The sequence below is a fragment of the Megachile rotundata genome, chromosome 9 (genome assembly GCF_050947335.1).
Source record: "Megachile rotundata isolate GNS110a chromosome 9, iyMegRotu1, whole genome shotgun sequence".
NCBI lineage: Eukaryota > Metazoa > Arthropoda > Insecta > Hymenoptera > Megachilidae > Megachile > Megachile rotundata.
In genome coordinates this window covers 6,813,803-6,830,903 of record NC_134991.1, presented here as the reverse complement: position 1 = coordinate 6,830,903, position 17,101 = coordinate 6,813,803, and the positions used below count along the sequence as shown (strand labels likewise).

At 35.1% G+C, this 17,101-nt stretch overlaps 1 protein-coding gene across 1 annotated transcript; it reads left to right on the top strand.

Annotated features, from left to right (window-relative positions):
• Positions 1-12,184: 12,184 nt before the first annotated feature.
• Positions 12,185-14,024, top strand: LOC100883520 (adenylate kinase isoenzyme 1). The gene is made up of 2 exons (XM_003706359.2): positions 12,185-12,477; positions 13,335-14,024. Exons 1-2 carry the CDS (start codon positions 12,345-12,347, stop codon positions 13,913-13,915), a joined length of 714 nt encoding a protein of 237 aa, XP_003706407.2. The 5' UTR covers positions 12,185-12,344; the 3' UTR covers positions 13,916-14,024.
• Positions 14,025-17,101: the final 3,077 nt, after the last annotated feature.

Below are 17,101 nucleotides of genomic sequence, written 5' to 3'. Positions count from 1 at the left end.
CATGTGTGTATCATATAGGGTATATTACATCGAAACATGTGTGCGTGCAATTCCAAAAGAGAAACTAAGGATACTCGTTTATACGAAGATTAAATTAATTAATTTTTCAGCGCAAATCATAATACTTGATGAAAAATATGGTAAGAGATTAAATGTAAAGAGCTGGCAAGAAATATTTCTTGCGATTAGCTTACGATTTTCTTTCGCCTGTCACGTTTGATTTGTGGTAGCACAGCAACAAAAATCTGGTAGATCTTGTGCAACTATGTCGAACACGTTCCCCACGTATTTCAATTAGTCGGAGATGCTAATAAATTGTGGCTATATCGGTTATATCCAGATGTACAATGTTTTGGGATGTTGTTCAGCATGTAAGTTGTTAAGGATTCGTGTTGATCGTGTAGTTGTCGCTCCATCGTAATGAGCTGCAGCTGTATGAATCTAATTTAGACAACCATAGAAGTTGAACGTAACGATGAAGAAGTGAATAGACAAGGAGAATGGTGAGAATAGTGAATAGGCAAGGTATGGTACAACCAGCAGAAACGAAGGTGAAATATAAAATGGAAGACGAGAATAATTGCGCTAAAAACGATATCAAAACAACTTGGAAACATTAAACCTAATGATCAGAAATAAATATAATTACAATGTAGTTATTCTGTAATGGCAGAATTAGATGCGATGCACGATACCAGATTAGCCTTGATGACATCCGCGATTAGCATGATTCCCGGAGTAAATCGTGCGAATACAAAGACTCCTTTAGAAAAGAGTTTATGCATCGAATCAAAGATGAAACATTGATGACTGCTTCGTAATAATATTGCTCTATCAGTAAACGTTTGTTCAATATTGCACAATAAGGAAAATGTATAAAAGTGATTTATGGAAACCGCGAACATTTGCTATAAATCTGTTCCACACTCGATATCAATGAAACAAATGACTTCACCACTCGTAATATGCTCATGCGTTTTACATCTTATGTTGCCTTGAATTTGTTTTCTTCGAAAAAAGACCAGAAATTATAAAACATATTTCATACTAATTAAATTATCTCTGTTATTCAATTTCCTGTGAGCGTTTTAATATTCTGTTAAGGAGATAGTTTTTGCGAGCTATAAAATTTTATGGCTTACAAAATATGGCTGTAATTATACTTCTACCTTAATGAAAGTTGTGTTTTCAATAAATTTTTGCTTTAATAACCAGGTTACATTGTATAATTACTTATAACACGTTTGTGGACCGGTTTCGTCCGAATTTGGCATAATTATGGCAAACCACTCGGATAATGATTCTGCAAAATTATAGCTTCCTTGAAATAAGGAAGAAATTCGCGTCATGCGTTTTTCACTGAACTATTAATTTCTTCATTTTGTTGATGGTTTGGGTATTTGATAATTTAAAAATAATTTTTTAAAAAATTTTTAATTTAACAAAAATTATGTTACATAATTTTACTAAAATTATAATCCTGTATTTTTCATAATGCAAATGTTAAAATCATTTTTATCATCATCATTACAAGCGTCAAAGTTTTTGCAGATCCCAAATAATTGCCCGACTGCATTACAGCAAGTGTATGTAATCACACAAGGCAAGAACCACCTGCTTTTTTGCTATTTCCAGTGTCGTTGACTCGACGACATCCATTGGTATCATTAACGTTGCATCATAACTGTTTCTCAGAAAAAAAGCAACCAAGAACGATTTGAACAAGAGCGATCGATAAAATATCCAGGATTTTTCCACGCGTCAAAAGCGTTCGACTAATGGAAACCCGACAGATCTACCGCGCGAACTTACGTCTGGATGAATGTCGGATTATGTTTGAACTACGTGGCGCCAAACATGCAAATATTAGACGACGTCCCCTTTCGCTAATAAATTTTTAATCAACGATCAACGATGTACGGACGTCGGATTATGGTGGCTAATAGTCGTTCATTCCCACTTTCAGTACGGCTATTTTGTAATGAAGTGAGATGTTTAATAATCAACGTTTCTACGAGTCACCAACGTGTTTCTTGCATACTGAAATTCCGATCGTTTATACGATCCATCGACTGTTCACCAATTACCTCTTATCGCATGCTTATAATTTATTAAGTTGTAAATTAGTCCAACGACACCGGTTCCATTAATAGAATAACCGAGCCGCCATCGTCCGTTAAACAGAATATAAAAAGAGAAAGCTTCGATGCTAGTTGTAATTTTTAACCCGTAAACTTATTTTGATCTCGCTGGTTTTGTACGAGATTGCCTCCAGTGAAGATTATTATACATTTTCAGTGCTTTGCTGTGTTCACTTCCTTTTCATATTGAATGAGATTCTGCGTTTACCTTAGTGTTATTTCAGTATACGTCGTCGTGTTGCCACATGTTAGAACTTTGCGGATTGTCCAATGCTTAATCCACATATTCCTGGATTCTTGGATACCAATAGATTCTTAGATCTCTAGGTTTCTGTGTTTTCAGTATTTGTACGTTTTTGGATCACTGAATTTCAGTACTTTAAAATCCTTATAGGTATATCCCCACATCTCTGCACTCCAACATCTTTATGTCCTCTCTATATTCAATGCCTCAAAATTCTTAAATCCTCGAATCCCTTACCTCAATCTCTATGTGTCCAAATATCAAGATCGTCAGATCTCCATATTCCCAAATTTCTATATCTCCAAATTCCTATATCCGCAATTTCTATGTGTCCAAATCTCAAGATCAGCAGATTTCCATATCTCCAAATTCCTATATCCCCGAATCGCTATCTTCCCAATCTCCATGCTTCCAAATTTCAAGATTGTTAGATCTCCATATCCCCAAATCCCTAAATCTCCAAATCGCTATATCCCCAAATCCTTGCACCGCCAAAGCCCCAAGTTTCCAAATCTCAAGCTCCCCAGATCCCCACATCCCGAAACTCTTACATCTCTAATCCCCACACCCCAAAATCCACATATCCTCAAATTTGTACACCTCCCTATCCTCACATACTTCCTTGAATCCCCAAATATTCCTACATAAAAAAGCCTAAGTCACATGATAACTCTATCATCGAATAGCAACGTCTCTACCTAGTAATCCATAGGGATTTTAATGGCATGTCAAAAGTTTAACGAAGAACATAAACGTATCTCGCAGATTGCAGTAATTGCTGCGGTTTACCTACAGAATCGAATAAATAGTTTCTTTGTAAGACACTGGATGTGCAACTTTTATCTGTACGCGTTTAGAAATTATCTTGACGCGTTGCAGCGTCGCGGTTGCCCCAATTTTTCCCTGATTCCCTGACTGTTATTTATTAACGGGTGCAAATAAACGGGCAATTCATACGCGTTAATAACATCACGGTCGGGATAATTCATCGCTAAAATCTGCTCTAAGATGAGGCTCGATCGTTGGCACGCGGTTTAATATTAGGCGATGACCTAAACAACCGAGAGGTATTTTCAATGGGACACGTTAACTTGCTGACCGCTTTGTGTGGCCATTTTGATTACGTAAACATGTTACAAAGTTGAAATTGGATTACGGAAACGGGCTATAAAACCACTCTATCGTACATTATTTTATGTTCTTTTTTGTTTTGTATACTTTACACTGCATATTACTTCGTGTATATTGACTCATATATGTTTTACATGTACATATGTTGACTCATTTTCAATGATATGTGTTATATGGTTTTCCTATTGAAACTGTGTTCGTACAAATTTTTACTCTAACTGTTATAATATATTACAAGAATCTAATTGTTTAAATCTATTAATAGTTCATATCATTAAAGTAAATACTGTTATTATTAATTAACAATTGTTATTGAAAGTAATTGTTACTGAAAGCTGTACATATCGCTATAAGTACGTTAGTACTCTTATATGTAGGATATTCGAAATGGAGTACGGAATATCAGCAACAGCGACAATTTAAAATGACGAAACGAGATGATCGAGATTCCATTCGGCTCTAAAAAAAACGAACTCCAGATCAAAGCTGCGTTAGAAGACCAGAATTCAATGTAAACATTACAATCATTGATTTATTAATGTGGGAACAGTTTCACTATGTAAGCAAACTGCGTTGAACTATTAATTAGTTCTCTCGTTGCATCATGATCTTGGGTACACAGTCATTATTTTTGGTCCCTGTCTGAAACAACACTCTACGATTATTAATCTCTGAACACAAGTAAACGAGATCTGAATTCAAACAAATTTTGTATACTCTTAATTCGTTTTGTAACTTTGATGTCTTCATCGTGTGAATTTAGAGCACTGCTAATAGAAAATTCGATCGCAATTCAATGAAATACGAAGCTTCTGTTTTTCATCACCGATTGACCCCTAACCTTAATCAAGCATCAGATCGTATCTTTTATAGAAATGATGGTATGGAAATTCTTAGAAGCTGCTTTCACGTTGAATTTTAGCGAATACAGCTACCTCGGTGAACCTCAGACATGTGCCACTTTTGTGACGTAGACGTCGAGAGCGCCATTTAGCGTCATTAATAGAGTTGCATCAGCGTCGAGTGCATGGTGATACATCGATAGGAGTGGTTCGGCAAATAGATCGGGGCTGAAGATATATACGTACGTATATATACGCAAGGGAGAGAGAAAGGAACACACCCATCCTAGCTTCGACGTATACAACCATATCTACAGGGTGTTCCACACGAATATTTTCAAACATCCTTTTATTTGGCATTAGGAAGCTGCACTACGTGATGTCCACCTTTGACCAATTCCAGATACAAAAGTTTAAAAATATATTTCAAGTCTTTCTAAACATAGAAAATATATCCTCTTAAAATTCTGAATCTGTCTGAAAATATAAAATATGTCACATATAGACATTTTAAGGTCGTGTGAACATATAAAATATATCCTAGGTCTGTTTGAAAATATAAAATATAAAATTCTGGATCTGACTGAAAATATAAAATATGTCACAGACTTGTATAAAAATATAAGAGTATATTTTAGGGCCATGTGAAAATATAAAATATATCTAGGTCTGTCTTAAAATATAAAATATAAAATTCTGGATGTGCCTGAAAATGTAAAATATATCCTAGATTTGTCAAAATATAAAAGAGTATATTCTAGGTCTATCTAAAAATATAAAAGAATATGTATATTCTGGATTCGTTGAAAAATATAAAATGAGTCTCACTGAGCCAGTGGTTCTCAAATTTTAGTTCGCTTAACATATCATATATTTCTATAAAATGTGAAGTCAAAGTATTTAGAGTAGGTAGTATTACAGTGAAACCAGTAGCTCTGTTTTTTATAAGATTATAAAATTAATTTTGCAATTTAATAATCTTCGAGGCATGTCAAGAGTCGACTTATCTAAAGCATTTGCATAATTTAATTTAGTCCACTGTTATTACAGTGACATGTCCCATGACTTCGTTTCTTTCCCTCTGAGCCAAACATTGTATTGACAGGATCACCTAGGATTGCAACATCGAAATTTATCGTACATTCGATAGCATAACAGCGAATTAAATTTTATAAGACTGGTTACGCGATTGGAAATAATACATATTACGCTTTAAATTGCACATAAATTATACGCTTGATAAATTAATAGCGCTGTTCATGTACCAGGGACTTCAAATAAATCAGACCGCTTTTCTAGAAATTCTTCAATGTCGAAATCGATCGATCAAGAATTCCGTATAAATCAATGCGGCTTTTCAAGACCTTCGTTTCTAAATTGATCTTACAACAGCCAAGCGATTTTTCACGCAATCTGAAAATCTTTCAGGTTTCCATAATTTCTTAATCTTGACTTATTCTCTCGATCTTATTCTCTGCAACGAATCGAAGTAACATTTCAACAAGTTTTGGTTCGAATCGGTGATAAAAATACTGGCACGTGAATCAATCTGTAAGCAACGCATCCGGCAGAAGGCGTCGAGGAAGGAACGCATTAGAGGTAGAAAATCAAAGAACGACGGACGCATAAATCGTTTATCAAAGTCTGGACCGAGGGGACAGTCCGACGGGAATAAAAGGAGAAAAAGAGGAACGTGGTGGCATTAAATAAGAACGAAAACACGCGGTGAAAGCAAACTCATAGGACCATGTAAAGTACAAGATTGATAATTGCGGAGCTGACTTGTAAAACGTTAATAGGAGAAAAATTAGATATCGCGATAAGAACAGTGTCGAGTAATTTTCTCGTATAATTCAGCGGACACGATTGTTTGTTTATTAACAGCTACGGATTGCTTTCGTTGTGTTGGTTTAATAATACGCTCGGCGCTTAGGAGAAAATGAGACGATTGTTTCTTCATCCTGGTAGGCGACGATGATGCTCGTTAGATGGCTACTACATAATGCAACCACTTGATTACTGATAATTACGGAAAATGGGAAAATGAATGAAAACGAGAGATTGAGTGTGAATGAATGTAATTTGCGTTAAATTTTTGTGTCATGGTGAGGAGGTTTTTAATGATGGCCGGATCAAATGTCCATCAAAGTTATAGCGGATGGTTAGAATGATGGGATGGTGAGGGTTTGTACGGATTTTATGTTGGAAACTTGTAAATTATGGTATATTGCGAATTATGGGAGTTTGACGAGTTTAGGAATTTGAGGATTCAGGGATTTGGAAATTTTGGAGTTTGGGTATTTAGAAATTTGAAAATTTCTGAGTTTGGGTATTTAGGGATTGGAGAATTCTGGGATTTGATCATTTGGTGATTTAGAAATTTAGGAAGTTGGAAATTTCAGAATTTGGTAATTTAGGAACTTGAGAATTTAGGGATTGGAGAATGTACAGATCCTGAAATAATAGAAATTTTGAAATTTAGGGAATTTGGGAATTTCTGGACATTTGGGAAATTTGGAAAATTTGGGAAATTAGGGAAACTTGAAAATTTGGGGAACTTGAGAAATTTGGGAAATTTGGGAAATTTGGAAATTTAGGAAATTGAAAAAATTTGAAAAATTTGGAAATTTGGAAAATTTAATATCTAAATGCATCTAAAATTTTACAAATTCAAAAATTGAGTAAATACAGAGTTCTAAAAAATATTTAAAACTAGATACCTTGAGAAATTATTCCTGATAACAATCGATGAAAGTGATCTACCAAAGCGCACTAACTCACAAAAACTAAAAAACCGTACTTGTTTCTGTAGACTTGCCCTTTACCATTCGATGAATGCTAACATCATTTATACTTAACTCGCGATTGTTCGTTGAAAAGGTTGAAATTGAGATACATGTCTGATAAAGGATCGATCCTTGAGTCTCGATCACCAAAGCCAGCTTCAGCGTAACGTTTTCTACTTTCAACCTCCACCCGTGATAACTATTTGTCTTCATTTGTACCATGCTGTTCATTGATCGTGGCAGAATAAGGTCTCCTTAGTATAAATTCCAACTGTGTTTGTACGAAAGGCGCAGTAAATGGTGCATTGATTAATCCCATTAGAGATTGTGGATCCCGGGAAACCTTCATTCAACATATACATTTTATTTTCTAAACTTGCATCGATTTTAATTTCATTGTTATCCTTGTCGTTTAGAATGTTATCCTTATCAATTTTACCATCGAAATGCTTGTTTTGTTATAAGATTAATAGTACAGTGAGGAATGGATTTAAATAGAATTAGAGTGAGACAAGAAAATGGTGCCTATGGTGTGTAAATAGCGGAGTAGTTTAACAGAGGAAAATAGAATAATTGTGATAGTATATAGTGGAATGATAAAATAGTGAAATGATAAACAGTCCTTAAAATAAACTCCGTATCTGCTTCACTAATTAATTATCCCTCGTTTCAATTTACTCGCGCAAACATAGAAAATAATTTTAAACCGGCGTTATCAGATACACGAAACTTATTTCAGCGCTAATCTAACCTGTCCAAGTCGCCTTCTAATCCGTCTCGAACAGTTTCACGCCTCTGTAAGTATCTTGTTCTACATCGAAGGCGTCGCGACGTTGCATTTTAACGAGACGCAACGCGATTTTTTCCTCTCTTCTTAGCCATCATCGATCGACCGTGTCCGTTTTCCACGATCGTCCTAATTCACCGTACGACTCGATCTTATCGAGTCGCGACTTATGTCTCGAACACCATGACGTTAATGGGCTTAATCCGTCCCGTTCGTAGGAAAATCAATTCGCGTTCACTCGATCGTTCCCTGCTCCGTTAACCATCGATCGTATATGAGATTTCCTCCAACCGTGGCAAAGCGCCGGAGAACGAACGGTTTTATCGATACGTAAGCCGGTGGTGTAACCCCCCCTTTGACTTCGTAGTTTTGCAAGAATTCGTAATCTCGCGCGTGCATTGTATCTCGCGAAACGATACACTCGTATATAGTGCAGAGTTTATGGCACCGGTAACAGATGGAGCATGCCGATACCTCGGTTCTACGATGCGAAACGCGAATTTGCAAATTACAAGGATGATAAGGGCCACGCTGCGCTACGATTGTACTCGAAACCCCGTATTGTGTCCCGCGGAGATTAAACTTATCGATAATTTATGTATATCTACTAGGAAGTACGAGTGTAACTATGTGAGTACGTATACGGAGTACGTTCTATAGATTTGTTGAAGATATCTACTATCTTCTTGCTGTAAACGTTCGTTCCGGGAGGGAACAAAAAGAAAACCCTGAAGAAATGAAGGAGCTTCCAATGAGACTGCGATTCAATTTTGTACTTTGAAAATTGTGATTTTATTTCTCATATTGAAGATCGTTATTTTATTCTGTATTTTGAACGTTATAATTTAATTTCGTGTTTTGAAAATTATGACTTAATTTTGTATTTTGAAGATCGTAACTAAATTTCATATTTTGAAGATTATAATTTAATTCTGTATTTTGAAGATTATAATTTAATTTCGTATTTTGAAGATTATTATTTGATTTTGTACTTTAAAGATCGTAACTTAATTTCGTATTTTGAAGATTACAATTTAATTTCATATTTTGAAGGTTATAATGTAATTTCATATTTTGAAGATTATAATTTAATTCTGTATTTTGAAGATTATAATTTAATTTCGTATTTTGAAGATTATTATTTGATTTTGTACTTTGAAGATCGTAACTTAATTTCGTATTTTGAAGATTACAATTTAATTTCATATTTTGAAGGTTATAATGTAATTTCATATTTTGAAGATTATAATTTAATTCTGTATTTTGAAGATTACAATTTAATTTCATATTTTGAAGATCACAATTTAATTTCATATTTTGAAGATTATAATTTAATTCGGTATTTTAAAGATTATAATTTAATTTCGTATTTTGAAAATTATAATGTCATTTCATATTTTGAAGATTATAATTTAATTTCGTATTTTAAAGATTATAATTTAACTTCGTATTGTGAAATTGTTTTAAGGTTATCTCCCCTCACCATCAAAATTTCAATACAAAAGCCCATAAAAACAATTTCTATCACCGATGAAATCTGCAACTGCGACCTCATGGTACAGTCGTGATCCCATGAATATAACGTTAAACTACCGTATAATTGATAATTATTTATCAACAGTGTCGTGAAAAACCGTATTCAGCCAGCGACTTCGTACGTCATTTAACGCGCGTGTAATAGTTAATTACGTGGCGATATTTTCGGCCAACCGTGAAACGATAAATTTGCAACCAAATTACTGTGCACGTGTTTTTTATTACGAGCAAGCTTTATGTAGTAATTCCTTCGTTCCAGTAACGCGTTGAATGCAACCTTGGACGGTCGACCATTTTGCTTTGAACGAGCCGCGTGTTTATTCGCTTGCCTGTACTACTTGATATGCACTTTATCGCCGTTAGTTCGTCAAATGCAACGTAGATAACAAGAATTTATAAGATCGCCAGAAATTCTAGGCCTAAGACTAATCCTGAGATATACAACATGCTTTTTGTCGTAAATAATGAGTTAAATGTATAAAAATCGGTCGTACATTCTTTACAAATGGCGTCTTAAGGAAAACACGGTTGGGTGTTATTATTTCTCTAATTAATGACTGCGTAGAAAACTATTTTATATCAAAGTTGTTTCATTTAGCAAGGAATATTTAAATCCTATAATTTATGAAAATTACATTATCAATGCAAATTTTTCCGACTGTCAAATGGTACTAGTTTTATCTATATCTTATTTTAATTAAAATTCAACGACGAATAAATTATCGGCTATCTTTAGATATAACTTCAAATGTACAATTTGACTAATTTATTAGTAATTTTATTAGCGATTTTAAGACTTAAATATTTTGAGATACTCATTGAACATGCACCCCTATAGATATGAAGGATCCAAAGTCAGCGAACTTACGTGTATCAACTTTTGTTTACCAGTCTAGTACATTACAACCTACTTTATAGCGACTTTATGTGTTTAATATGATCAAGCAGATATGAATGTGCTCTCGTTCAAATTGTAAACATTTGTTCATAAGTCTGAAGCGTGTACTTTATGCATTGCAAGTCTGGAATGAATTGTCTCGCCTTGCCTGTTATTAATATATCATCTTGTTACGCGTGTTTCCAGTGACGATTATATTACAAAGACATAACAAATGACATATGTCGAGGTAAAGCTATGATTGCGAATGAAAGTTCCAGGAATTGTTGCTTAACTCGTGTACCACAATGAAAATGGCGGTGTAGCGAGGTATCGGAGCTGACGGTTAATATAATTAGCGTCGTTAATCAAAATTTGTCTTCTTCCTGTCGACTATGTTTTTAATATATGCCGTTCTCAGCTTACGCATTTAATACGGTTTCCTGTCTATAATTGGTATGTAATTTTAACGAATCAAAGAGTATCGATGACTCGCAGATTATTAAAGGAATGCAGTTACAGTTAATTTATCACCGTCCAATCTTGTTTTCTAATCTTTCCCGAATTCACATTCAATTCGTTTCCTATAAAATGATATCGAGAACACAGGTATCGCTTACATTGTCCCACATATTAAAGAGGATTATTCCTGTCAAGTTACACGCTAAAACCATTAATAGTACAATATGTTACCAATCTAAAAGATCTATCAAGATTCGACTTTCCATTAATTAATTTTCTGCTGGAGATTTATTCCTTGCTATATGTCTACGTCAAAGAGAATTATGTAACGTTGAAACAGATATATTATCCTGTGAATGAAACCTGTGTCTTTATCCATGATTCTTTACTAGCACCTCGTGATAGGGGATCGAAAATAAAAGCAGCGTTTTTCGACCACCCACGGTGAGTATAGGTTTTCTTTGGGTAAACGATTGCCTCAGAACGGCAACGTTTGATCGAGTTGACAGATGTTCTTTTAAGAATCACCATTTCTTGGTTTTACCGCTATTCATAATTTAGATGTGTAAGAATGAAAAGAATATTTTACTGGGTGAAACTTAACGCTTGTGATGTAACAGATAACCTATGACTATGTACTATACATTGACCTATATTCATCAATTATTTTTATATTTTAATATCTTTATATTACAAGGTTGCAATGTAGTTAGTATACAGTTGTGTTTATTATATCAATTCGAAATTACACAAAATTATATACATAATTCTGATCTTAAAGATTCGTTTAAAAAATAGAAAAATGTAGAAATTGATGATAAATTCTATAAACTTAATAATAAATAAAACAACACTGTTTATAACACTAAAGAATTGTTCCTATATATAAAATTTTATCAGAAGAGTTAAAAATGTAATCACCGTTGCTGAATATTATTTTATCAACAAACAGTTAAATGAACCTTACCCACTGTCGAAAATACAGGAATCTAAACACAACTTATAAAATGTCTCATTCTTACATTAATTCTTACATTCACAGTAATTGATCGATCAACAATGAAGAAACTATAAAAATAAGTATACAAAAAAATATTGAATACCTAAAAAAACTCTTCCACAAACTACCGATAATCGGTGAGGAAGAAATCTATAGAAACGACAACTTCCATCAAAATTACAACTTTTCGCTCTCAATCAAATCAATATTCTTAAAAAATAACCACATTTCACTACAACCATATAATTTCGACCTCAATTCATTAAATTTATAATAAAATAAGTGCACGGCTAAACAAACGTATCAAACCCATTTCATAATATTTCATAAACTTCGTTTTTATTAATATACATTACTGTTGACGATATTTTGATTCAAGTTCAACTTCGCAGTGAATGGAACTTGATTCCAAGAATAACACACTGAACAGACATTTCCACGTTATATAAAGACAATAGGTGGAGTATTTAAATGTACTTGATCGGTAGCTGGAGACAAAACGAGAGATTCTAAAATTAAAAGGACAACGATCGATCCAATGGGCAATTGTATAAATGCTATGGATCCTGTGTTCGGTTCTATACCGACCGGTATCAACGTCGACGGTACACTGATTAAAGAATCGGGGCTGCCAATCATTTTCTTAATTGGAGGACCGGGTGTCGGAAAAAGTAACTCGATCTATTATTATTATCGTGGATCGTATTCGTGTTAGGTTATACGTTGCATAACCTAGTAATTTCGTGTCTGACAATCAAATTCATGGACAACTGTGCTGAAAGGGAACTGTATACACGAGTTTAGAGATCTGGGAGTTTGGAGGTTGGGAGAGTTTGGAATCTGGAGTTTAAATTTGGAGATATTACAATTTGGGGGTGAGAAAGTTGAGATTTTAGGAATTTGGGGATTTGGGAATTGAAGAGTGTGGGGATTTGGAAATTTCGGAATTGGGGAGTGTAGAAATTTGGAGAGGAAGGAGTTTGGAGATTTAGGAATTGGAGAGTGTAGCAATTTAGAGATTTAGAAATTTGGGAGTGTAAGAATTTAGAAGTGTGAGAATTTGGGAGTGTAGAAATTTGGAGATTTAGAAATATGAAAGTTTAGGAATTTGGGGTGTGTAGAAATTTGGGAGCGTAGGAATTTGGAGATTTGGGAATTTGAGAAGGTGGAAATTTGGGAATGTAGAAATTTGAGAAGTTGGAAATTTAGGAATCTGGAAATTTTAGAAGTTGGAAATTTGAGAAGGTGGAAATTTGAGAAGATGGAAATTTGAGAAGGTGGAAATTTGAGAATATGGAAATTTGAGAAGGTGAAAATTTGAGAAGGCGGAAATTTGAGAAGGTGGAAATTTGAGAATGTGGAGATTTGAGAAGGTGGAAATTTGGGAATATAGAAATTTGGGAGTGTCGAAATTTGGAGATATAGAAATTTGGGAGTGTAGAAATTTGGGGTGTGTAAAAGTTAAAAAATTTGATCTTTAAAAATCATCACATATTTAATCCCTCCTTTACCAACCTGATCATTACAGAAACATTAACCAGCAGGGTAGCCGAAAGGTACGGATTCGTGGGCTTAATCAGCGCCGACTTAATTCGCCAAGAGGTGTCCATGCGTACCGAAAGGGCCTTCACATTAGCACGTATGATGTCCCAGGGTCAATTAGTACCCACGAATATCGTGGTCGAATTGATCGCAGTGAAGATGCTTGAACATCTAAGAGAAAATAAAGGGTTCCTCGTGATTGGATTTCCACAACAGAAAGAACAATGCAGAATATTCGACAGAGCAATAAGGCAACCTGATTTGGTTTTGTTTCTACAAGCCAGGAACTCTGTTCTAAGCGATCGAATAATGGCCAGAACGATCACGACCAGAGCGAGGATGTCGATGAACTTCGATTCTATTAAGAAACAGATTAAAGATTTCCATAAAAGGAATCGATCGGTTATGAGATATTATAAACATTTATTGGTGGTGATCGATGGAGAGCCTGATGTGACGACGGTGTACGAAAAAGTGTGTGAAGTTATTGACAACATGTTGCTTAATTTCTCGACATCGTCGAATGTTCAGTCAAACGTTGCCACACGAGTAAAAAACAAAAAATAAAGATTTATTTATGGAAATAATTTTTATACGACAGTAATCTGTCCATAAAAAATATTTGTACTAGAATATACCAGACTACAGACTTTTAAATTTAATTTATCGACTTGTTTTATTGTGATAGGGTAGTTATTTAATTTAAGTATAAAGTAGTGTAAAGGAAGTGCGTTTAATAAAAAATTATTATAAATAATGAAGATGATTTATTTATGATACATGTGTGAATACTGTTGTTTCACTACAATCCTTGTTTGGTAGAACTGATTTCAAGTAGAAATTCGGTATGTGATCATTTCTTACTAAAACATTTATCCACAGATTATATATAGAAAAATTTATTCACAGAGTGAGATATTTTATGTAAAAGTTTAAATAATTTAAACGATGTGCAAGGGTTAAAATTGTATTCGATACAATTTCTAAATAAAATTACACATCATAGCAGCTTGTACCTCCACATTTCAAAAGAGGTCCCCGATTAAAATTTGAAACTTCACACGGCAGAATTTGTCAATCTACCCAAAAATCTACCGTAAAAAATTATACATATTCAAATCAATTTTGACAGGATGATACGATTCCATCAATGAAGGGTCATAATTGCCAAACTAACTGTCGACTGCACATTTTTTCCAGTAAACACTGGAAAAGTGTTTTTGATAGGCATTCGTTGTTGGCCTGGGTACATCCATTTATATTCTCACGTATGTCTGTATTTATTCTCATCCCCTGTATGTGTTTACGCTCGTTTTAATCAGTGGATGGATGGTTGCTTCTATTTATGAACGTACATACACACTCGAAGCCACAATCGCAGCAACGTTTCTGTATAGGAACCGAACTCACCCCCGTATACCAGTGTACATACACCCTGTACATGAAACGTTCGGCAAATGCACACATAAACACACGTGTACTATCTGCACGTGAGTTCCAACTCTTGTCTCGGTGGATAACTGATGGAACGTGCTTGCTTGTGCTTGTGACATGGCTGAGCTACGAATTCCGAAATCCTAGGTATTCAAAAATAAAGTGTTCGTAAATTACGAATGAACTTTTTAAAAAAAATTGCAATCATGATATGCACTGTTCACATGTGCTCGTTTTTGTGAGTAGGCAATTTGTAACCACCCCTTCTGGGGAAGAAATTGCGACACGAACTAATTTTCTAATGGAAAACAAAATTTATAGAATATACAAATTACACGGTTTCTGTAGTAGATTATTATTTATGCATACGGTGATATACGATGTGTATATGAATTCACAATTTTCGATTGAAAATAGCAGTATCTTCAGTGACGATAGCATAAAAGAAAACAGAAGTTATTACATCAAAAATATTGTATAGTAACGAGTATACAAGTCAATTAGTAGCAAACTGAATGTAATAATAATCCTAAAATGATTTTCCGAAAAAATGATTTTATTTCAATTCTGAAAACTTCATAACACACTTCAGAGAATTTTCCATTTCCAATTCGTTGAAAGCTGCTATTAGTGCGTTTGAACGTTGTACTCCGTAACAGAAATATCTGGCAGCGCCTTTTTCAATCACCCTCAGTATATCCGCCCCTGCGAGCGTCCATCGCACACTTCTCGCGTTTCACCGTGTACGTGACCAGCTATCGAAAGGTTTAGCCGTGTGTTGGGGTGGGTGGATGGGCGGTTGGCTGCGTTTATGAGGGTGCGGGGCCGAAATTGAAAAGCACCCCAGCGAGAGGTAGGCGAGGGTGGTCGTGCAGCAGTCATTGACAAGCGAAAGACCGTATCAGAGGGTAATCCTATTGGTGGACGGTCGTGTCGCGACGTCCAGGCGTCATTGGTCCGCCTTGAATCTACGGGGCGTGGCCTACGGTTCGTAGAGGGATGGTGGGGTGCAGGATCCCTGGTTGCATCCCTGGCAACGATTACCGGAAAACCACAGGGTCGTTCGACGCTAGGAATTCAGCATGGCGGACCTGGCAACCCCTCCGGCTCGATTCACCACCACCACCATCAACCCCCAGCCGCTATTATCGAGGCCACTGCGACTGTTCACCACCAAACCGGCCGGGTAGTGGATTTCGCTCGATTTGTCCGGGGGAACACTTCAGGAATCGGAAGTTCGATCGGACGATTAATTGCTCCGTTAACTAGTCTTTTCAAATCCTGACTCTTTGACGACGCAGCTGGAATACAAGACGTTCCACTTGGATACTTTGATCGCTAGACGTACGGGACATTTGTATTTACTGTTATTTATTTTAATAAATTCATTTCACTGTTGCTCGAAATTTACTGTAAGCTGTATTTCATTATTAAACATTTTAACACAGTGGAAATTGCTATAGCTAGTCAGACTGTTATTTGAATTATTCAGAATACGAATAAGTAATTGTTACAATTGCTTGATTATAGAAAGTTTAATTGCTCGGTATAGTAACTTAAACATAATTTTGTCACAATAATAACTGTGTGTAAGATGCAATACGACCATCTCAATTTTCAGTTAAAGCTTTATACAATGTCTGTAAATTATTTTCTTTATTAATTTCAATTATACTATCAGATGAAAATTATTGTCTACAAATTAACGATATTATAGTGTACATTAACCTCGATAAATATATAAAAAAGTCTATACGATATGTTACAAAAACAACACCTGTCAGAATCAAAATTTTTTTAAATTCTTTTACAAATCGTTGGCGTCTTAAATAAACCTCTCATACATTTCATATAAATTCACAATTAAATTACAATTTCATCATAATATTGATTATAATTGCCAATAGAACATCATTAAAACATTTGCCATTGTCACAATACATAAAATTCAGAAAAGAATCGGAAAGAGGAGCGAGAGTTCATTAAAGATTCTTAGTACAGGTTCATCGAGCTCGGAGGCACGTTCCAAAGAGCATTTTTTCAAAGCACGCCGTTCGTTAGATCCTCCACTTGTACCGTCGTTGTATCTGATTCCAGCAAGCAGCATCGAGATACTAGGCATTCCAGGCGAGCCGATAAAGGGGATGAGGGGGTTGAAAGGGTAGAAAGAAATGGGATCGTGACGAAGTAAGAGGGAAAGAGAACGAGTTTCACTACCACGTAGCCAACGATCAACAATTGCACGATGTTCAGTGGGTGAAGGTAGGCGTCGTCTGGTGACGGTAGCTCAGAGGGTGGGGGTTGAAGCGTCGGCCAGGC

Bases quoted from the DNA above. Each gene is read 5' to 3' on its own strand.
- LOC100883520 (XM_003706359.2), top strand. From the start codon at position 12,345: ATGGGCAATTGTATAAATGCTATGGATCCTGTGTTCGGTTCTATACCG. The intron at 12,478-13,334 runs GTAACTCGATCT...TGATCATTACAG, and splicing joins AGGACCGGGTGTCGGAAAAA to AAACATTAACCAGCAGGGTA.